The 23,512-nt window shown below is 50.0% G+C and overlaps 1 protein-coding gene across 5 annotated transcripts in view; it reads right to left on the minus strand.

Annotated features, from left to right (window-relative positions):
* Window positions 1-23,512, minus strand: part of PLXNA4 (plexin A4) — a 588,877-nt gene that overhangs the window by 350,760 nt on the left and 214,605 nt on the right. For 4 of the 5 annotated variants that reach the window (XM_042924932.1, XM_042924950.1, XM_042924959.1 and 1 more), the window contains one exon: window positions 12,548-13,812. In XM_042924932.1, coding sequence (XP_042780866.1) covers window positions 12,548-13,812 — 1,265 coding nt within the window. Of the gene's footprint in view, window positions 1-12,547; window positions 13,986-23,512 lie in introns of those variants that run through there. The other variant, XM_042924928.1, reaches the window with a different exon arrangement.

Below are 23,512 nucleotides of genomic sequence, written 5' to 3' on the forward strand. Positions count from 1 at the left end.
CTGTGGTAAGGATTACATGATTTAATGCACGTAGAACACTGTCTGACGCTTCCTAAGTGCTATGGGAATGTTAGCTCACATCGTTTGTCATCCTTAGACAATTCAGACAAGCTTTGGGAGGCTCATGTTTTTAGGGAAATTCATGGTATCTACCTCAGAGAGGTGTTATCACAACTAAGGAGACTAATGTTATCAAGACGAAATTTCAAAAGTGGTACTTCCTAAAGATCTATGAGGCCTATGAGGCTGTAGGAAGGAACAGAGGAATAGTGTAAGATCCAGAACATTTAGCGTTATTCATCAGAAATGCAAATTCTTGGGGCACTGGGGCGGCTCAGTTGGTTGAGCGTCTGACTCTTGATTTCATCTCAGGTCATGATCTCATGGCTGGTGAGATGTAGCCCCAGATCAGCTCCCAGCCAGGTGTGGAATCTGCTTGGGGTTCTCTCCCTCTCTCCCTCCCTCTGCCCCTCCCTTGTTTGCACATGCGCACGTACTCTCTCCGTGTCTTTAAAAAAAAAGGAAAGAAAGAAACACAAATTCTTGCATGGCCTCCGGATCTATTGGATCGGGACCCCTGGAAGTGAGACTCAGGGACCTGCATCATCGCCATGGAGGTCCCCTTCCTTGCCAGGGGTGCCACAGACCAGGCCCGGGGAGAGAAAGCACAGCCACTCTGAGCAGGCCCTACTGGCCCCGGGACGCAGAGGCCCCACGGCAGCCTCCCCAGCGGTGGTGGCGGAGGTGGTGTGGAGAGCCAGAGCTGACACTCCAAATTACAATCTAATAGCTTCCTGCGCTTCCCTCGCGCACAGCGGCAAAGGTTACCGTGCAATTATGTGTCGCTACATACAAATGACAGAGCAGTTACGGTTACTTTACCAATTACAGGGAAATTGCTCCCACTCCGTAGAGAGACTGGCACTCTGAAAAGCTCTATCATCTCCGCGGAAAGAGGGTGTTATTCTGCCGGCATCCTTCCTGCAACAGCCTCCCCAGGCTCCGGGGGCCGGAGCTCCAAAGCGGTCGCTGGCGAACCCCAGTGGGGAGACTCTGAGGAGACTCTGAGGAGGGCTGAGGAAGACGCCAGGGCTGGGACACAGTGGGGGCATCTCCTCAGGAGTTCCTTGGCATTGCCCCCAAGCCCCACGCCCTGGTGACACATTCATAAAGAACCACTGTCACCTGATACCTGTGCCAATCCACTTTGAAGGCCATGGGTGATGAGGTGGGACACGATCTGGTCCTGAAACCACCTCTCACCCCGGCTAGCGTGGCCCTTAGTCTGGTTCCTGCTGGCAGCTCCCCAGTCAAGTGGAACAGTCGCGGCCCCGCCCTCGGTTGCCCCGCCTTTGCAGAAACCCCACATTGAGTCCTTATTATGGAAAGGTCAGAACTAGGCCAGAGCTCAGTGATCCAAATGTGGTGCTAATGAGGTAAAGGTCACCAGGTCCATCCCCCTGTGGGCCAATTAGCTCAGCTCTAGGACACAGCCTGTTCCATAGCCACAGGCTGCCCCCTTACCCCGGGCATCGACTGTTTACAAATATCCCAAATTGATCCAAAAGAGGCCGACCAGGTGAGCCAGCAGGGAGGGACAGATACAGCCAACTCTGCCAAACAGGGACCCAGCTGCTCTCGGTCGGCGTGGAAATACAAAGTCAGACCTGGTCCTCCCTTGCTCCGTGGGCAGCTCCTGGTCCAGCAAAGAGAGGAGTCCTTCCATGTGGGAGCACACCAGCTCTCCTGCCCTTCCTGAATGCAAAAGTAGCACTCAACCTCATGCAGAGGAGTTCTGAGCACCCCGGGATCCCCGCCACAGAGCTGGAAGGCCAGACCATCACACAAGGAGAGAAGGTGCCAGAGACTTGCCCAGGCTCACCCTCTGAAGAGCCTTGTGTTGGGCCATTTTCCATCAAACTTTTGGTATCGTAGGCTATTGGAGCTCCTGTTTCTGTTAGGGGAAACTGAGGCGGTGAGTGAGGACAACACTACTTACTGATCTTCACTTATTAATATGCTTAAGAACGTGTAGGAAGGAACAATTAAATAAAAGCCTAGGTGAGGACCCAACTATATAAAGATGGAAACATTTCATCTGTCCCTGCCCCTTTCCCAGTGGAGACAGACAGACCTGGGCTACAACTAGACAAGGCAACACATGCCCTGCCTCAGTTTTGTACCCAGCGCTGGAGGTACAGCGGGCATGGTGACCAATGACCTGGGGCAGCAGCAGGGTTGTGCAGGAGGGCTGACATCTGGGCTCAGTTCAGAGAGCTCCATCCAGCACACGGCACGGCCACTCTTCCACATATCAGCTATTTCAGAAAAGGAAAATAACTCAAGATCTTAGAATCCGACAGCCTCATTTTGCAGAAGGGGAAATTGAGGCCTATAGCGTCCAACGACAATGCCCCCACCACCGGTGACCTAGTAAGTTGATGGGAAAATGGTACCAGAACTCCAAATCCTCAGTCCAGAGGGACAAAAACTGATCTTATGTAGGGGTTTCCTGCAGGGTTGCTATAGGGTGACCCCAAAGGAACTTATTCCAGGGCCAAAGACTACTCAGGGAAGAGCCCCTGCCTCCACTTCTCCTGTCATGCAGGACATGTGCTCTGCCTTTCTGGGACCCGTGGAAGCAACTAACTCTCCCCTATGAAGGAGGCCCTTGGCCAGTCATCAGAAAAGGGCTTCCTCCTTTCCTGGGTCTGTTGGTCCCAAAGAAAGTGAGGGCTGAAGTTTTGAAAAGAAATAGAAGTTAGGAAAAAAAGAGGAGCAAAGGCCCATGAGGTCCTTGCTAATGTGGAAAAGAAAAGGTCTTTAGATTCCTCATGCTCAGCAGCCCTAAATTCTTCCTGTTAATTACACACACACACACACACACACACACACACACACACACACACACACACACATCCTGAAAGCTGACCATAGCAGACTTCCACTGGAAATGGGGAATCAGTGAATTACGCATGTGGGATTTCTTTTTAAAGGGAGATATTGATCAGATAAGCTGAAGTAGCTCATGTCTAAATACAGACTCCAGTTGTAAAGCCCTGCAGTATAGGAAGGTAATAATCACCCACTTATTGGGGGCCATAGCTCAAATATGACCACTGACCCCTAAGGTGTTAATAAATGCAATAGCGTCTGATGCCCACAGTGCATCTATCCCTTGAGATGACTCTGACTTGGACGGCAGGCGGAGAAGGTAAGCAAAGAGAATCCTCGGGGAGGTGGGAACATCTTGAGGTGGCTCTGGTAGGTTTTAGATTTACTTATCAGAAAGCTTCTTACTCCATAAAATAGTCCCATGTGCCCGAGTGCTCATTTCTGTGACAAGGAAAAATCCCCCAAGTTGGACTCTGACCCACCGATTCCTTTACAGTTCTGCATAAAATTTCCTTTCTCTTTTCGTTCTAACCTCTCCTCCCCTGAAAGTCTGCCCGCGGCCCATGCTGACCCCATGGGTTGAACTCTCTTGAGAGCCAGAGAAAGCCTTGCAGCAAGTGAAGGCCGGCCCTCTCACCCTGGCTGTGAGCACAGACATCGGAAGCGGAAAGAGGGAATGAGGCCCCATCCACCTCGTTACTAAGTGCGATCTCAGAATGATTCCTGTATTGTCTTTTCCAATGAGATTGTAGGGACAATGAATGTATACGGAGACCGAGAGAGGGGAAGCCAGAAAACCACAGTCACAACAACCTGGTTACACAAAACTGTTACTGAAGGGGCTTCATGAGAAGTATCTCGGGCTTGGAAGGACAACCCAACAAATCACACCAAGGATCCCAAGAGTCAAGTGCCAGATTTCTAAGCATCTAAAAAGGGTGGGTACTAAAATAGAGGACAGAGGTCATCGTGTTTTAGGAGTTATGTGTGTATTTGTGGCTTCCAATGCAAACAACCATGAAAGCACTTAACTATCTATGGATCCACGGGAATGATTTGCTAAAAGCAATGCTCATTTTCGTACTCATTTTAATATTTCTGCGTGTGCTTGAGATCGTCTGTGCCCAATCGCACCAGGTATCTGAGTGGTCTTTCCCTCATCATCATAATAAGCTATCCTTCTGATAGGAAACTAATGCCAGTATCTCGAGCTGTTTTCCCAGGAGAGAGGCATTAAGCCAAGCACACTCTCTGTAGGCCTTGCTGTAACCAACAGTGAGCTGTAGCAACATACCCCTCCCAGGAATTGCTGAGCACAGCCAGCAAAGAGTAGCTCCAACAAGGGATCGGATCCCGGGGGTTGAACCCATGACCTTCTCCTCATTAGCTCAGCTGCTGAGAGCCCTGGGTTCCATCCTCTGATAAGCAGACAGACTCGTGATACCATGGCCAGAGCTATAGTCCAGCCAAGCAAGAGAATCAGGACCCCACTGGCGCAGCTCTGCAGATGGCCACCATGCTGGGGTTAGCCCAGTAGTCCAAACTGGACCTGTGGGAAATACCAGGGAAGGCTTCCTAGCGTTGGGAATGGCACCAAGCACAGCCTTGTTGGGTGCCGCTTCTCTCCATTTGTACCTTAACTTCAGAGGTCCCCGGTGGCTACCTGTCAAGGGCAAAGAAGCTCATCAATCCCACCTTCCCACCCCCTTCCAGAACGCAGCAGACAGCCCCCGCGCCACGAGGGCTGTAATTGGAGCGGGGCGCGCCACAATGATTAAGTTTGTGTGTTTTCTGGCGGGCGCCGGGAAGCAGCGGCCCCGCTGGCCAGGCTGAATTATGGGGTAGGTCATTCCCTTGTTAGTGGGAATAAATTCTATTAGCCCCACTCTTGTTGCCGTGCATCTTCCCCTCTTGCTCCTCGGGCTCGTGAGTGAGTCTGGATAATGTTGCCTGCATGCGGGATAAATTAGCCAAACAAATCCCATTATATTTTGGAACACTGACAGAGACACAGTAATGACACCGAGACCGGGAAAAGATGTGGGCTTTCTTCTCCCGCTGATCCCATTCCATCTACGTGGACAGCATGGGGGGCCCAATCCACAGGGGAAAAAAGAATGTAAATGGAGAGGCTGAGTGAAAAACTCTCTTAGTTGTCTTTTCCCCTTCTCTCCACTAAGTTTGTTAATGAAAAGAAGCAAGCGCCCTGCACGGAGGTGTGGTCATTCCCCTCTGCCTTGCAAAAGCTGAGGGACACCTGAAGGGAACAGCAGGGAGAGTCTGGCTTGGAATGTAGCCTCTCTTTCAAATGCCTTAACTGAGCATTCATAACATGTGCCAGATGCAGGGGAAGACGAACAGGGTACACACCAGGCCTGGGATATGGAACATGACATCTGGGTTAGGCAGAGCCCAAATCTCTCAAAAGCAGATCCTGGTGAAGAAAAAATACAAGTGTGAAATCCTAGTAATGTCACTAAGTTACTTCCTGTCCCATCGGGTGGTTATTATAACCAAAGGAGAATATACAGGTGGGGCCGTGGAGGTTTTAAGCGTCTTACAAACACAAAGTGTTCTATGACTCTCATTATTTATTAATGTCTACGTATTTCTCTTTCCTTAGGAGTCTCAACACACTTTATGAAAGGGATATTATTTTTCTCACCTCCTTTGTGAAGATGGGACACATAGCTCAAAGCAAAAAGGAAGCTTCATCACCAGCCCAGTGGTATCTCATGAGCGAGGACTGGCTGAGACCCAGAGGTCCAAATTCTCAGAATCCCAGCCAAGACACCACCCTGTGAGGATGACAGGAGTTGAAGGAAAGGCCCAGAATGCAGATGCGGGCCGTGGAGGCTGGCTGGTCTGCGCGCTCACTGAACAAGAGACCCGGATGCCCATTTCGGCTGGGCTACTAACACACCGCATGGGGCACATGTGTGCGCATGTGTGTGCACGTGAGCAAGATCTTGCCGCATTAGCTGCTCCGCGTAGTGTGTGGGCGGAGGGAGAATGTGTCACAGAAGGAGGGGGAAGAGGGCCCCGGGGGACGAGCGCAAGTGAGATAGCAGGACACGGCAGAGAGAGCAGCAGAGACAGGGATGAAGGCCTCCTCAGGTCTCCTGGCAGCTGTCTTTGTTAAAAGTCTGTGTGTGGGACTCCTGGGTCCTGCCACTCTCCCTGCCGACTCGAGAGGTTCCAGAGCATTCTGGGAGGACATGTCCCTTCACCTGGCCCAGCACACCACCCAAGGCTCAGCCACCATCCTGTATCCCAAAGGACCGTGTGTACTTAGCTGGGATATGACTTTGATTGCAAACCCCGTTGGGCAAAAAGAGGAAGGTGGGTGGCCTTCTCACCTGCATGCCTGGAACAGAAGCCATGTCAAGGGGAGGGAGGGAAAACTTGACTCTATAAAGTTTGCAATGTGGCAGTTGCAATATGGCAGATTCCCAAATCCCAAATTTGAAGTCTGGAATACTGGGTCAAAGGGCCATGAGGGGTGGGTACCGGGACCAATGAGAAAGTAGTGTGATGTGAGCTCTCACTGGGTGAGAGTGTGGTGTGCGGTGAGCATGTCTGATGGGCCAAGTGTGTGTGTGTGTGTGTGTGTGTGTGTGTGTGTGTGTGTGTGTGAGAGAGAGAGAGAGAGAGAGAGAGAGATAGAGTGGAGCTGAGGAAGGAGGCATGGGGCAGGCAAGAGGAGGAGTTCCTGGTCTGAGCAGGGACTATGTCTGAGCAGCAAGAGAAAGCTGCCTAGCACCATGAACAACAGGATACACCCCATCCAGCCAGAGCGGCACTTCCTGCTGACTGGGAAAAGAAAACACCCTAAAGCAGACTAGCAGAAACCAGCACCCGGAGCCTGGGACGGCCTCCTGACCATGCCGGATGCTCACTCGCATGGACTTTCAGGATCCCAGGCGCCAGACGAACCTGAGTAACCATCCAGGCTGGGATGGGAGGCCAGCCCATGTCCAGGGCCGGGGGGTGACCCTGTCTCCTCCCAGGGCTGCCGTGCCTGCAAAACCAATGCATACACAAGTCAAAGCAAGGGCACCTGTGAACGGGGTTCTCCTTCACTATTCCTCACTATCAGACATGAAGCGAAGCTTGGGGTTAAAAATCAAAAGCTCAGTCCCTGTGCCTCTGTGAATGTTGTGGGATGGAGCAGGACTGGCGGGTAAACCCCGAGTCATAGAGAGGTGTGGTTTAGCAATGGTTCTCAAGCAGGGACTTGTGGAAATGTGAGAGGCTTTTCTAGTTCTTGCAGGGAATGAGGGTCCCATTGGCACTCAGTGTTCTAGAGCCTGAGATCCCAGGATCATAAGTGCCCTGCAATGCCCAGACAGTGCCTGCACCATATTGCCCCACGCTGGATGCCACTGGCACACCACTGAGCACAAGTGGGGAAAGCACTGGGCTGAGAATTAGGATGTAGGTTCTAGTCCACCAATCATAAGACCTTGAGGGATCTACTTGACTTTTCTGTTCCTCCAGCTCCTCAACTGGAGGGGATGCCTGCCTTTTCTATTATCCTACTGCACTATTGGGAGAAGAAAAGGAGGTGATGAACCCCTCTGTAAACTGTCAGGCACAAGATGAACTCCTGAGGCAGCCCAGAGGCCACCACTCTCTGTTCCCACTACTGAGACGTGACCGGTGGGAGGCAATGATTCTGGATAATAGTTTCTGCCCTGAGCACCTACATTTTTGTATTGGAAGGTCACTTGAAGTTCAAGTTTTAAGGGGAAGATTAAAAAGCTGATTTTTGCCCCATATGGCCTTATCAGTACTAAAGCTGACACTGCCTGACTCCTGTGTCCACTTCTCAATTGGCTCCAAACTCAGGGAAGACTTAGTGGCATGAGTAATGACCTGTCCCATGACCACAGCCATTGTTCCCATCACACAGGCCATAATCACCTACTGGGGCGCAGCTCCCTCCTGGGATCCTGGGCCCGTGGAGACCGATGTCGTTTCATGATTGGCACCCACCAGGAGGGAGCACGTAGCCAAGGGCCTGACAAATGTTTCATCGATTCATTAATTAATTCGAAGGTGGAAGGGCTAGTGTTCCATGAGGTTACCCTAGAAGGCTGAAGAAAGGTTGAGGAGGCATAGATAGCTTGCTTGGGGGATCTGGGAGGCCAGGCCACTCGGCCCATGTGAACACAAGAGCTTTGGCCCACAACAGCACACTCCCCAGCCTCGTTGCCCCACTCTGGGTCAGGAGTGTCAGGGCTCCCAGGAAAGGGCTGGGAACTGTCACCTTGGCCTGCTTAGGGCCATGGCACATGACAGAAGCCAGAGACAATGGGCTTCTCATGCCAGTCATCTTGTGCTCTGTAGACAGAGGGGTTGGGGAGCCTGGGTGACATGACAGCCTTCAAAAGGGAGAGACAGAGACCATCCCGTGCTGAGTAGCAGAAACAGAGATTACATCATTAGCATTAACCCTCCTGAACGCTCAGAAGCAAAGGGACTCAGGTCGGTCTTCAGTCTGCTGAGTCCCAAGATAGAATGGGACCCCCAGCTGATGCCTCTAGGACCCTCCTTCTGCCTGTGCCCTCCTGAGACCTGTAAAGCAATTTTCAGACAACAGACCATTTGTTCTTGGATACCTCTTTCCATTCAGGCTGGGAAAGCCAGGACACAGGAAAAGAATGGCCTAGAAGGCAAAGGGGGAAGCTGCTTCCATCTCCCACAAGCACCAGAAAACACCTAGGCTGCTTCGCCAGCCTCTACACCCAACACCCACTCAGAGATTCGTGTTTGCGACATGCATTTACATCCCCGTGAGGAGGCCACTCCGAGCCTGCCAGCCCTTATCTCTGATGTGGACTCCGCCACCCTTCCCTGATTCACCTGGAATAAAATCAAAACAATGCGGAGCTCTCTGGGGACCTGCAGACTGAGAACCCTCCTCACATACAACCCTTCCCCCTCTGCTCACCAGGCTGTGGCCCACCACGAATGCCCCATGGAATGGCAGGCTGAGTCACACAGATGTCTTCTTCCCACTCTACCTGGTCTTCCCTGCACACAGGCAAAATACCAGCTGGGACATAACAAGGGGGCCAGAGGCCCCAGGGCTTATATTGCTTCCTGCTCTGAGTTCGGGAGGCCTGAGTTCAGGGGAAGGAATGTGGATCCCAAGAAATGGGAAGGGCCGGAAAACCCTGAAGAATACCATGGGATGAGTGGTCTACCTTAGGAAATTAGGAAAACAGGAACACAATAAAAATGAGTCACTGGTCAAGAGGTACAAACTTCCAGCTATAAAATAAATAAGTCCTGGGGATGTAATGTACTGCATGATTGACTATAGTTGATATGCTGCATTGTATATTTGAAAGTGGCTGAGAGAATAGATCTTAAAAGGTGTCACCACAAGAAAAAAAAAACATGTGACTGTGTGTAGATAACTGGACGTCATGTGGCAATCACTTTGTAATACATACAAATACTCAATTGTCATGTTGTACATCTGAAACCAACATGATGTTGTATGTCAATTATGTCTCAATTGAAAAAAATGAACCACTAATCATACCTTTTCAAGCTCTATGGATTGTAATTATGATGAAGCTAAGGGAATCCCTTAGCCTACAAACCACAAGTCTTAAAAGTCAATCTCTTGGGCCTTCGCTTCCCTCCACTGTGGTCTTACAAAGGGCAGGCTGCAGGACAGAGGCCATCCGAGATTCCATCCCACCTCACAGGCCTCAAGGGAATCTTGGACTCACAGGCAAAAGAGAACTCTAGATGCATCCAGTCCATCATTGCCTCAAGGCAGGAAAGGGAGAGAGGAAAGGAACCCAACAGCCACATGAACGGGTGGAGGACAAGCTGGGTTTGCAAGTGGTGTGCCCATGACCACTCCTCCCTGGGGAGGCCCAGGAGCCTGGCCTGGCTGATGGCACGGGGCGCATGTGTGGTCTGAGCTGGGGCCAAATGAATTGTAGCCGAGCACCTGAGGACTGGAGCAAAGTAATCCGAGCGTCGGCCGAATCAAAGGAAACTGATACTTGACATTACAAGCTGGTGTGGCCTTTTATACTGGCTGGGGAGACAGCCCAGCCTGGTGTGGAGTTTCTGGCCTCCTCCTTTCTGCTCTCAGCCCTGAACTTGCCTCGAACTTGAAAGGGCTAATTAAAGCCCAAAGAAAAATCAAAAGCTTGTTATCTGGCTCCATGACTCCCAGCCCTGGCATTAGCCTGTCTTGCAAAGCTGTCGTCCCTCTGTTCTCTCCAAGGCCACCATGCGGTCTCAGGACCCGCAGCTCTGCAGACTCCCATGATGAACTTTGCTTTTTGTATTGTGGCAGGGAGCAAGGGCGGGGCAAACACCTGCCCATCGGCAGCCAGGCTGATCCCTGCAGCTGAGTCTACTCCCAAAAGCATCACCCGAAAAGACAGAATCTGAGCCAGTTTTCTACAGAAAAGCATCTATGGAAAAAATAGCCAACCCATCTGATCTCAAAAGAACTAGCTGTTTGGTAAGCACACCGCATAGACTTGCACTTTCAAACATAGGGTGTGCATACTTGTGTGCATGCTCGTGGGGGTATTTATTGTACGTGTGCACACATGCATGTGTAGGTGTGCATGTGTGTGCATACATGTGTGCAAGTGTGATTTTCCTCAAGAGGCAAAGGAAATTTTCCTCGAGTGCTGTGTCTGCCATTCCTTCCCAAACTATGTGACTTTGGGCAATTCATTCACCTTGTTGGGCCTCGGAATGAAGGTACAGATCAGAGGGTCTCTAAGGGCCTTCCTTCTCCATGCCGGCTCCCTACTGCGTCTTCCCAGGGAGCTGTGCTTGAGGCTGTAATATATGTACATACAGTACAGCACCTGGCCTTTATAGCCTGCATTTGGGAGAAGTCCATGGCCCCCAGGTCATAAACCTGTCTTGTTTCATTGACTCTATTGAGTGAATCCGCCATTGCCCTAAACCAAAGGCTCCCAAAGATATGCCACCCACTAAGGCTCAGCAGGTACAGTGGAGTCCCCTCCACTCTCTGGCCTGGCTAAGATTGTCAACTTGTTGCTTCCTTCTCTGGCCTCTCTTATTTCCTTTGTGACACTAGGCTTCTCAGGATATCTGAAATAAATGGCATCTTTTAGTTTCAGCCCAACTACCTAGAAAACTCGCCAGTGGAAAACAGCATGAGCCTAAATGTTAGGGCACCAAAGGCAAACCTTGCCAAGTCCCTTCCTTCTTCTCCATCTCCCAACCCCTACCTCAAAGTCCCAGAGCCCGCAAGAACAGCCCCTCCCCCCACAAGCTGCCTGGGTGCCAGCACCCTCTGAGATGGGTTTGGCAAGTAGCCATATTTCATGAAGGGAAACTTAGACTTTTTAAATCAATCAAAATACATTTCACTAATGTGGAATCCCACCAAAGTTGGGCTAGCAGTCAAGAATCACATCCGTGCAAACATGTTCCACCTGTGTGTGAATTCTCCTTTCTTCTCTCTAGGATAGACTTTTCTCAAACTAGGTTTTTAAGTGAATGAAAAAAAAAAAAGGAGGAAGGAGAGGGACACAGTGCATAGAAGATGCTCATAAATCAGACTTCTAAGTCACTGGAACAATGAGAAAAAACTGGACCATTTTAAAGATGAACAGATGTGAAGCCATAGCAAGCTGGATCACGAGTGAGTTAGGTTGGGAGAGGCAGGAGGGTGGGTCACCTGCTGCATGAGTCCCTGGGAAGGTCTTCTAAACCAGCCCTTCATTCTCCCCTTTTTCTGGTTTCCTTCAGCACTTCTGTCACTCAGTAGGGTTCCGAGGCTGCTTGCCATATCTCTTCCACGGAACAGTGCACACAGAAGATGCTTAATACATGCAGTTTTTTTAAGTTTATTTATTTTGAGAGAGAGAGTGAGCAAGGGAAGGGCAGAGAGAGAGAGAGAATCCCAAACAGGCTCTGCACTGTCAGCATGGAGCCTGACATGGGGCTCGATCTCACAAACCATGAGATCATGGCCTGAGCCAAAACCAAGAGTCAGAGACTTAATCGACTGAGCCATCCAGGTGCCCCATAAATGCAGTTTTCTCAGCAAGCTCTGTTTTCACCTCTGTGTTCCCTGGACTCCCACCATACCACTGCTCTCATTTAGCCATTTCCTAAGGATCCTCGAGGGACAAAAACGTGATGCTCCTGAAGCCCTAGATCTATCCCAAGTATAGAATGGCTGGCTCCATTACTCCCAGTAATGGTTTTATTCTAAGTTCCCAGGAAAGTGATTTTTGGCATGGTCAGTAAGAAAGATGGATATGTGTCTTATACCACAGGACATAATAATCTTGTCTTAACAATGCCTGGTGTATGTGACATCTGTATGACACAATCCCCACCTATTTCTAGCATGCCCTCCTAGAGCCATGCCATGAGCTAATACAGAATAGAGAAAAGCATCAAATAGGAAATCTACCTTGCAGCTCTAGCTCCAGCTCTCATAAGCTCAGCACCATAGCCATAGCATGTTGGAGCTGGTGCTGATCTGAGTCCAGTGAGACCCAGAGATGTATTTGTCCCATTGGCAAAATGGGATGGGTGATTCACATCCCATGGAAACCACAGGCTAGTGTCCCCCTGCCACGCCACGCCATCCCAGCCCGCAGGCTCTCCCCTGACTCACCGCACTGCTGCAGGGAATGTCCTTCACCTTAAGCCAGGCCAGGTCCAGCGTGCCCTCGCCCCGGTAGCAGGACTGCAGTCGCTCCTTAATGCGATCGTTGATCTGCTTCAAGATGAAGATGCACAGGGCCGACTCATCCAGGGATTTCATTTTCCGTTTCTGGCCCTTGGAGAAGACAGTGAACAGGAGGTCGTCCTCCGGACGGACTCCGAGGGTCCGGGCGAGCACAGCCCCGGCTTTGGACAGGTAGGCGGCCTGCAGCAAGCGGTACTCCACCCCGCCGCGCTCACAGCCAATGGGCACCTCCACGTAGGAGTTGAAGGCGGTGTCCTCCTTGCAAAGCCTCACAAGCTTGGATGTATAGACCTGCTCCTTTGTGGTGGAGCCTGGTGGAGACACCATCTCAGGCTGAAGCGTCAAAAAGTAGACAAAATTGCCACTGCTGAAGCCATAGACATAGTAGATATCAAAGTCAGGGATGACAGTGAAGGTGTCTGAAGGGATCTTAATCATCGAGGCCACAAACTCATCGTGGAAGACGTAAGCGAACATGCCGTCCGCCTCTGAGTTCTTGGTCAGCTTCCGGCTGGAGATGGTAGGGAAGTACTCTGGCTTCCCATCCACTGCTGTGGCGATGAAGAGCTTGTCATCTAGGTTGCTGTAGGAGACGATCACTCCAAAGACAGAGCCGCTCTCGTTGACTCCAGACAGGTAGTGTTCCTTTTTGTGAAAAGGCTCCCCCAGCTTGAAGAGGTCCTCCAGCCTGAGAAGCTTGCAGATGCCTTGATACAGGCTCCCACAGGCAATCAGCCTATTCTCCTTGTAGTCTATCAGGAGCATCTTGTTGACATTGTTGGTGGTCGTCAGGGGCTCATTGCACGTCTGGACGATGCGGGGTGGGTAACACTTGGGGTTGTCCTCGTCCGGCCCTGTCTGGTGGGTCACCAAGACCTTCAGGTCACTGGAGAGCTTGTAGATCCGGTTGACGGCCCCCAGATAAATGTGCCCTGTCCTCTCGTCCACCACCAAGTGATTAAAACCCTCAGCTGGCTCCCCGCGGAACGTAACAAAAGACCGCTTCTGGGACACTGGGGGTGGCTGCCGGGGGAGCAGAGTGGAGGAGCCCATCCCCACCATCAGGAGATGGGAGAGCAGGCAAGTCCAATTCCACGGCATGGCTTTCATTTCAGAAACGGGTCCTCGCGGCACGGTAGCACTTGGCACAGGGGCCTCCTCGGAGGGCCAGGACTCAGGAGTGGAGGCTCCTGTGGGGGAAAGGAAGGATGTGATACTGGGTAATAATGGTACAGGGCTTGTGTGGCTGGCCCCTCGAAGCCCTCTGCACATGCTGAGACCAAGAACTGCACTGGAAAAGCTGGAGGCTATGGGACTCGGCCCCCATGCATGTGTGGGTCACCCAGGTCTGGGTGACAGCAGGGACGGGAGGGCAACTTCAACAATAACAACAATGCTAATAATAATGATAATAGCGATGATGATGACGATGAAGCACGGCCATTGGCTATCTAGCGCCTGGCTTCATAGCAGTCACTGTCCAGCACCTTCCAGAGACTATCTCATTTCATCTTACAAACCCTTCAGAGTTGGGTATCTTCTACCTTCCCCTCCAGATCCATTCCCCACCCTTCTCTGTGCCTCGGAGGCTAGCCTGTATGGACGCTATATCTGTGGGCTGCCTGCCCACAGGCCTGGTTAGGTACAGCCAGATGGGAGCATCAGCAGAAGGCTGGCAGGAGGGGGAGGGGACAGGCGATGGGGCTGGGCCTCCATGCTCACCCACAGGTCTCAGTGGCTCCAGGCGTGCCTCTCCACACTGCCTCTCTGTCTCCAGGTGCTGTGAACCACCTCCTGCCTGACCCCACTTGGTCCTAGAGGAGGTAACGGGCCTCACTCTTCCTACCCCCAAATACTGCTCTGCTCTTAGGGAGCCATACCTTTGTGAAGAGCTCCCATATTGACCTTTGCACAAACAACTGAATTTGCACGCACTATCTCCTACTGGGACCCTGATTCGTAGTCCCCTTGAAGTAAGTAGTACCTTTATCCCCATGATGCAGCTTAGGGAAGTTATAAAACTTGCATAGCTATAAGCAGAAGTGGATTCAAACCTGGGTGTGCAAGTCTACAGCGGGTTCTCATTTTTAATTTTTTTAAGTTTATTTATTTTGACAGAGACAGAGACAGCATGAGCGGGGGAGGGGCAGAGAGAGAGGGAGAGAGAATCAAGCAGACTCGGCACTGTCAGCACAGAGCCTGACACGGAGCTCAAACTCACAAAATCGTGAGATCGTGGGCTGAGCTGAAGTCAGACGCTTAACCAACTGAGCCACCCAGGCACCCCCAGTGGATTCTCATTCTTAACTGCTAATCCGTCTCAGTTTACCCCAACCTGGAACAGATGGGGAGGTGCACCAGCTACTGTTTATATGCAGCAGAATAGTCCAAACAACCCTTTATTGGGGTCCATTGGTCACAGCCCCAGTCTTCTAGGTCTACACCTATGCCGCGGACACTTCTCCTTCGCACCTCCCCACTGCCAGATAGTGCATGAGGCCAAAACTTTAAAACCACATCCTGGATCCCTTTGCACCACGACAGCAACCAGGTCCTCCGGGTACACTGCCCGGCTCTGAGCCCTGATGTCATTTTAATGAGGCAGATCTTGGCTGCCTCCCATATTGGGGCCTCCTCTGAGAGGTTTTCATTAAAAGGAGAGAACAAATGGTTTAAGAAGTGGCCCAATAAATAAATAACTCCCCATGGAACAAAATAGCTCTTGGTCCTAATGGTCTTATTCATTTCTATTCAAGAGGACGGCTTCATATTTCTTCCAGTTTGAGAGAAAGCAGGGCAGGAATGGCCTGCATCTTACTTGGGGGCATCTCAGCTTTGTGGAATTTCTCTCACCCAAATCCTCAATAATGGAGCAGTGGGAAGAGGTAGACCAGGAAGCAAGAGAACACCCCACAGGGAGAGTGCGAGGTTACACAAAGACCAAGAGAAGAAAGAAGAAAGCAAAGACATGACCTCGTCAGCTAAGATCCCAACCAAAGCCACACGTCTTCTCGAGTGAACATCAGAGAGGAGAATGGTTTGCACACCCACAGCCCAAAACAGTCCTGTGAGTCCAGTACCTTCATTCACACCCCCACGTGGGAAATGTCTGCTCAGGGCACACACAGAATTTGCAAAATGCTGCAGGATCCAAGGACAGCTGAGGCTGGGGTCAGGTCCCGGTAGATGCCACCGGAATCTAACTTATTCAGATAGTGAAAGGTTATGTGACGGCAGCTCCCATGAGGAACGCTGACTTCTACCTTGGGGTAAGAGAGCAAGGACAAGGCTGTGGGATGGCATCTGGGCCTGGCCATGAACTAAGGGAGGACATGTGGGGCCAGAAGAGAAGGGGAGGGGTCAGTGTAGCAAAAGTCTGAACATATCAGATGGCATATTCACCAGGGAATGTTTGTCTGGAGAACAGGGTCAGGTAGGAGACAGGGCTAAAAGAGGAGCCCCAAGCCTTGTCAGGACATCCCTGCGAGGGGGAGACAAAACTTCATGGTATTGAGGAGAGAAACTTAAAGGAAGAGAGCACATGCTCCCAGAAAAGGGTCCCATGCTTCAATTTAGCCTCTGCAGAAGGACTTGACTTTGGGGTTGAGGGCTGTGGGCTCCGTGGGGGCAAGGAGGCCCACTGAGTTCACTGGTGAGTCCAGAGTGCCGGGCTCATGCCCGACGTCCAGCGGAAACTCAAGACTTATTTTCTGACCGGCAGAGAGAGGGGCTGGAAGCCAGGAGGAATGTCAGTATGTGTGGGTCATACGCCGCACCCAGGCCCCATGCACATGCTTGCATACTGACTACCTCACCCAATCAGTACAGCTGTCTGCTCTGCTTGGGGTTGTTCCATCTGCTTTTCAGATGAGGAAACTTGGGGTCTGCAAGGGCATGGGGCTAATAAATGGCAGAGTTGGGGCTGAAACCCAGGTTTGCACCCCTACAAAACCCATACTGTTCCTAGAGACACACAATTCCAGAGTCCAGAATATAGAGCACTTGGAAGCCCTTTCTAATCCATGTAAGTCCCCAGACAGAAAAGCCCCAGGACATCACCCAGGAACACCTCCCCACCTGCTCTGTAGGAGGAAGCTTAGCCCCTGGGACCCACAGGGCATAACCTGGCAGATAACATCCATCAGGCGGGCACCACTATTCACCTCTAAAAAGTGATAATGACAGAAAGTGCCTGGCACAGGGCCTTTGGCCTGGCACACGGTATTTTACTTATTAAATGATAGTTGTTCTTCTTGTCGACAAGACGAAATGAGATGAAAAGGGTTAGGATTATGATAACGAGATAGTACGTGATGGCACCATCTCAGTCAGAGTGATGAGGACTCAGGATGGTTCATCTTGAACTGCCTGTGCAAATCCAAACATCAGAGAAGAATCTAGAAGCTTTTCATCTGAAAGAGATAATCCAGTTTAATGATTTCCGATCCCCGATTTTAAAGACAAGGAAGCTGCGATCCAGAGAGGTGAGGTGATTTGTAGAAGGTCACATAGTGAGTTGAAGGTGGGGATGGCATTGAGCTCAGGTCTCCAGACTCCCAGCCCAGTGCTCTTTCTACCACCTGCAGCCTGTCTTCCAGCTTTGTCTGAACCCACCTCAGCACCTGCTCCCTGGCCTTTGTCTTGGGTGCCATATGCCCGGCTAACACAGCTCTCAGAACATTACTGGCAACAATGAAATTCCAGCAAGGCTGGTAATCCTCACTCCAGACAGGCAGGTGCCAGTCAGGACTCAGCCACCAACTCTCTGGAGGGAACTTTCAGCAGTTCCCATATTGGAACCTGCCAGGAACCAGGGAAGTGTGCCTGCCACACCCCCTGCCTTACTGTACACACTCATGGGCCCACACGCCAATCAACAGTTCTCTAGTTTGCGAGAAGCGAGGCAAGGAAGCCTGTAATTATGAATTTACTGAGCAGAAAGGTGCCAGGGCTCTCTCTCCATCTTCTATTAGACACTGAAATGAGACACAGTTATGCATCTCAAACACTTATCACCCTCATCTAGGGATAGTGAAATTACTGTGCCTGGAGAGAGGGGAACCCACAGAAAACAATAACATATGATGGGAATAACCAGCCTCCCTTTTTACACACCACGAAAGGACTGATTAGAAAACAAGTAACAGGGAAGTGGAAGAGAGAAGGAACAAGCAAGGGTGCGGGCTCTGGCTTGCCTCACTGGAGACCCTGCTGGGCACCACCACTACAGGGGTCACCCAAACACAGGGCACCCCCCAAGCTCCAGACCCACAAGTGGGCAGAGCTGCCAGTCCCCTGCTCCCTAGGACTGCCTGAGGCTGCTCTGTCTCCAGGGTGGCTCCATTCCAGGACATCTGTCCTCATAAGTGGTGACCCAACCTAGGAACCCCTGCCCCCAGTGGCACGTCCTACCCACATCATTTCTCTCTCGGTCATCAATTAGCTGCTTTTCAAAGTATTGGAGGGAGCATTCATCCCAACTCTGATTCTTAAAGGCAAGTGATGTGACTGGGTCACCCCAAGATCACCCCAAAGACCTCACTGAACCAGCAGAATGGGTAATGAGTGGAAAGCTGGGGAACAAAAAGGCTCTGGATCAAACCCAAACACACTGCACATTTCCCTTCTTTGAAATCAGATTTTAATTCTGAATGATCTCAGGGGAGATGGGACTCATTTTTAGAAGCTGATCATCATTTTGATTAAAGAAATTGGGGCTGTCTTTGTTTTATGTGGCAAGTGTTGAAGGGCTCAAACTAATTTTCATGAAATAGCACCCTCCTCTCAGATTCCTGAGTAGAAGAGAGGAAAGTTATTACAGACTAGTTTAAAATAGCAATTACTTCACGAAATTACTTTAGAGTTTACAAAATGCTTTCATATACATTACCTTGTTCTGGATTTATTGTTCACTGTTAGGTAGAAGAGGTATTTGTAAGTCTGCCTCCTTTATAAATAAGGAAACTGAGGCATGAGCAGATACAAGTCAGGTCTGGGCTGAGGCAACACAAAGTCATGCTGGGGTTTGGAAAGCTCTTCAGTTGTCCACAGGACCTTTGCAATGGGATAACAGAACATTCTGAAGACATATTCTAGGATGATGTTTCAAAAGACCATCTCTATAACATACCGTGAACCCAGAAACCAATTGAGTGAGTCACACGAGCTTTTTTATGAAATAAAGTAGAAGAGAAAAATAAGACTATGCCACTTTTAGGAAGGGTAACCACTATTTAGTGAGACTCTTGTTTCAGCCATATATATGTATGCATTGAATGTGATGTGAATGTATTTCTTCCTGTTAGTCACTGAGATGGTTAATTTTATAGGTCAACTTGGCTGGGCTACGGTACCCAGGTACACAGGAAAACATTATTCTGGATGTCTCTGTGAGGATGTTTTCAGATGAAATTAATATTTAAAAAAATTTTAATGTTTATTTATTTTTGAGAGACAGACAGAGAGCAAACGGGGGAGGGGCAGAGAGAGGGAGACACAGAATCCAAAGCAGACTCCAGGCTCCAGCTGTCATCACAGAGCCCAATTCCAGGCTTGAAACTCACGAACTGTGAGATCATGACCTGAGCTGAAGCCAGATGCCTAACCGACTGAGCCACCCAGGTGTCCCTGTTGATGAAATTAATATTTAAATCAGTGGACTTGTGTGATACACACTCCCCCCTATAAAGTGGGCATCTATTTAGTTGAAGACTGGCCTCTCTGAGCAAGAGGGAATTCTGCCAGCAGATAGCGTTTGGCTTTCTGCTGAGTCTCTAGTCTGTGGGCTTATGTGGCTCTCCTCTGTGTCTCCAGTTTGCAGGCCTACCCCTGTAGATTTTAGACTTGGAGACTCTATAATTGTAGGATTCCTTAAAATCTCTCTCTCTCTCTCTACACACACACACACACACACACACACACACACACACACACACACATACACGCACACAGATTCTGTTTCTTTGAAGAACCCTGACTAATGCAGTCATGATCAAAAAGAGTTTTGAAAGACACCATTAGAGATAGTGGATATCTGTTATTTTGCTCCTATTCACTTACCCCCTAGGGACCCACCTCTTCACCCTCTTTCAGCTTCTGAAAGACCAAAAGCTTCTGGGGGAGTGGTCACCACCCCTGGTTCAAGGGGGAACACATGACTTGGGCCCAAGCCAATCAGCACAGAGCTGCTGGCAGGGGGCAGGGCAGGGCAGGGCAGGGAGTCTCAGTGATTGGTTCAGGCATGGCTACCTGGTCCGATCAGAATCTCGGAGAGATCACAGACTGAGGGAAAAGTTCTAGGTCTCCATGGATGTGATCTTGGAGAGGTGTGAGCCTGAGAACTGCAGGCACCATCTTATAACCATGGGGGTGAAAGATGGGAAGGGGAGCCTGAAGAGAATGAAGCCGAAGCACGGAGAAGAGCAGAGCTGAGCCACTGGAAACTACTGGATCTCGGGGCCTGGTGACATCACACAGATGTCTAGATCAAGCATGCTGAAGCCAGCTCTATGCTTACACTTTCCAGTTGCACGAGCCAAAATTTCCCTTTTGCACAAGCCAGTGTGGGTTCTGGAATTTGTTAATGAAAGAATCCTAACCCATACACAGAAAAATCCAGCCTTCTAGCCAAAAGACGACAGTGTCTCTTACCACATCCTCTCTAATAGACTATTCTTTCACAGGAAAAAGAAAGCATGCCAAAGATATCTCCATGTCCCACTGGCCACAGAGATAATCTAGAATTTTGCAAATAGTGGGGCTTCATCTCAGGTAAGATTTGGGTGTGGGAAGGTTTGTGTGCATGTATGTGTGTGCTGACTTTCGTATTCAAACACAATGCTCCTCTCTCTGCTGGGTGTTTGCTTAGAGGGCTGTGCTGGCAGGTCTCTTGGGGTGTTCTCCACCTGGCCATGCCTCTGTGTCTTCTTCATAGGTGGTTTATACCCCCCGAATCCCCACCCTTCAACCCCCCTCACCTAGGATCTCATCTTCAAAGAAGCCAGCTCTGACCCTGGCAATGCATAGGATGCCCCTGTGATATGTTAAAACGGGAATCAGTTCCCACCAGAGTCTCACACTTTACAAATTATGTTGTATTTGCCCATATATGCTGTCCCCTCTCCAAAAATATGAGCTCCTAGAAATCAGAAATTATGTATTTTTCACCACTATCCTCTCCAGGTCCAAGACTAGAGCCTAATACATGGTAGGTATGTAATACATGTTTGAGAACACATGAATGAATGGATAAATAAATGAATGCTGAGTGAGTGAATGAATGAATGAATGAATGACTACTCCACAGCAGTATGTATGAAGTGGCAGCTGGGATCACCTACAGCTGAAGTTCAAAATGAATCTTGGTGCTGGGCCACTTAGCTCAAACAGTGACCAAATGCAAAATGTTGGGTTTCCCTTGCTCTAATCTAGGGCTTAGAACCACTTATAATACTCAGTTTTGTCTGCTTAAAGCATGACTTCAAATGCATCAGGAAAACTACATCTTTCGTACATGATTTACAACGAGAACTGTCAGTCCACCAGCTGGAATATCATAACAAGTTGCCCTGTGTCCATGAACTAGACTTTGAGAACCACCACTTATTCAGCTGAGAAAATTAGCAAAGACCCTGTTGAGGAGAAGGAGCTGGGCCTTAAGACAAACTTGCATCGAGGAAAACTTAGACGAGGCAGGAGACATAGTTGCTAGAATCAGCACCCATTCTTTCATTCAGCCAATGAATGCTGATTGAGCATGTACCATGCGAGGCGTTCTGAGCTGGCTGCAAGGGGTACAGACACTCCAAAGCAGAAGACAGTACCCCTGTCCTCAGGTGGCTGAGGGTCTCCTACAGGACCCTCTAGCTGTCCCCTTTTGAGGTCATCTCCAGTCACTAGTAAGTTCTGCAGAGCTCCATTGACCAGCCCCTGCTAGGAACCAGGAAACTCATTTCCCTTAGCCTCCTCTACAGTGCCCCACTTTATGTAATTCATCTCTTGTCGAGACAAGGCTGGAGGACAGAAAGCTAATGATCCACCAAAAATGTGTGCTTCTCCATCCATGCGGCTGACTGTGTGAAGTTGTTGGTAAGGAGGCCACCAGCCACCTCTCCCAGCCTCTACATTTTCACACAGTATCCAGGTGTGACCCTGTGAATAGTGAAGAATTGTCACGGTTCCACCTCTGCACCAAAGCAGTTAAGAAATAGATATGTCTTCCCTACAGAGCCTTTCACCAGTTGGAAAAAGAGGATTCTGAGGCTCTACAGGATTATGGAGCCTAGAGGTGGAAGGACCCATCCACCAAGGCAGGAAAGAAACCTTTACTGGAACAAGGCTCTGAAATGGTGGATTTCTGTGTGACAGCTATAGGCACAACCCTGACTAACACAGGCAGAAAGAGCCAGCATATCAGAGCCATGATTCAAACCCCAGCCTGGGTGCTGTAGGGGCTCTGATTCTTGTAGCACATAAGGCTGCCCCTGGCGGGGGGGGGGGGCTTTAAATGCCAGCAGCCCCCTCCTTGTTCCTAAAGCCAGATTTCAAGTATCTGTGCCTAGATGGGTACAAGATGACCGTGCCAATGTCTACAAGGAAGAAAAATCTTCATGTTCCTCAGTGGCCCTCCCAAAGTTTGGGAACTAGGGAGGCATTATGTGTGTGCAGCTGAGGGCAGAGAAAGGGCTGGGGACACAGCACAGGTCTCCTTTCTATTTAATTCAAGAAACACTAGACATCCATTGATCCAAATTAGCAAAATGGACAAATGCCTTTATTAGATTCCTACTCTAGTTTATAATCTATGTGCTCAGAAGAACATTCTCAGTAAGTATTTTTGTGTGTGTCTGCTTTTCTCACATTAAACTCTTAGTTTCTCTAAGTGGGAGCCATGAATTGTTATTTTATTTTTCTCAAGAATCATTTACATGTGACATCTGTAGTCTAGTCATGCAATGGCTGTCCCCAAAGCCTGTGATGTGCGTGCAGCATGTGTTCATTGCCCCCCTCCCCATCGCCATCTCAGAAATGAGTGCCACATTCATAAATGGGAAAGTGCCTGAGGGTGTGAATGTTGCAGTGCAATCCATTACTACCGCTAGGGGGAAAAATCAAGTCAAAGCAACCGTCTTTCCAAGAGAAGGTCACAGCACTGTCATCGGACAGTCATATGTGCATGCAGGACTCTGAAAGTTCAGCGTGGCCATAACCCAGCAAAAACCAGAATGCAACAACAGCTAGGGCAGGTCAGGAGCCCAGGAGTCAATCCCTCCAGTCTGTTTTCCCTCTGCTCTGCTTCTGTTCTTTTGAACAAGGAGAAATGTGACATTGGTGGTTGGGGGAAGGGCTGGAGGCCCCATCAGGGGCGGGGAAGAGAGAGGAATGGGGAGCCAGGCACAGACCTAGAGTCCCTGTGCCTCCAGGCAACCAGCCCGGGTCCCCAGGAAATTCAGCACCAAGCTCAAGCTGCTCAGGGCTCTCTTAATCCTTACTTCCCAGTTTATTGAAGGGGGCTGGCGAAATGTGATTACCATGGACAGAGCCTTTGGAACCAGCCTGGAAGAAGCCTCTGCAGGAGGGTGAGTCTGTGAGCCGCCCCCATTCAGAGATTAGGTCGTCTCTGGACCCCTGAGGTCCCCATCTATGGTTTCCCCTCCCCCAGGCCTCCTTGTCCTTGGCCTTGAGGGAGCCCCCCAGGGACAAAACCACCTTTCCCTGGCCAAGTCTGCCGTTCCCAGCAGAGCTGAGTGGGAGCTTCAGCGAGCCCAGGCAGCTCAAGATGGAACTCTTATTATTACATCGCAGCAGCCTTTTATATTCCAGGCACTGTGCTCCGGGTGGGGGAGTCGCTAAGCAATGACTCTCTTTACTCCAAGTCTGGCTGTGAGGCTT

This window comes from Panthera leo, chromosome A2 (genome assembly GCF_018350215.1).
Source record: "Panthera leo isolate Ple1 chromosome A2, P.leo_Ple1_pat1.1, whole genome shotgun sequence".
Classification (NCBI taxonomy): domain Eukaryota; kingdom Metazoa; phylum Chordata; class Mammalia; order Carnivora; family Felidae; genus Panthera; species Panthera leo.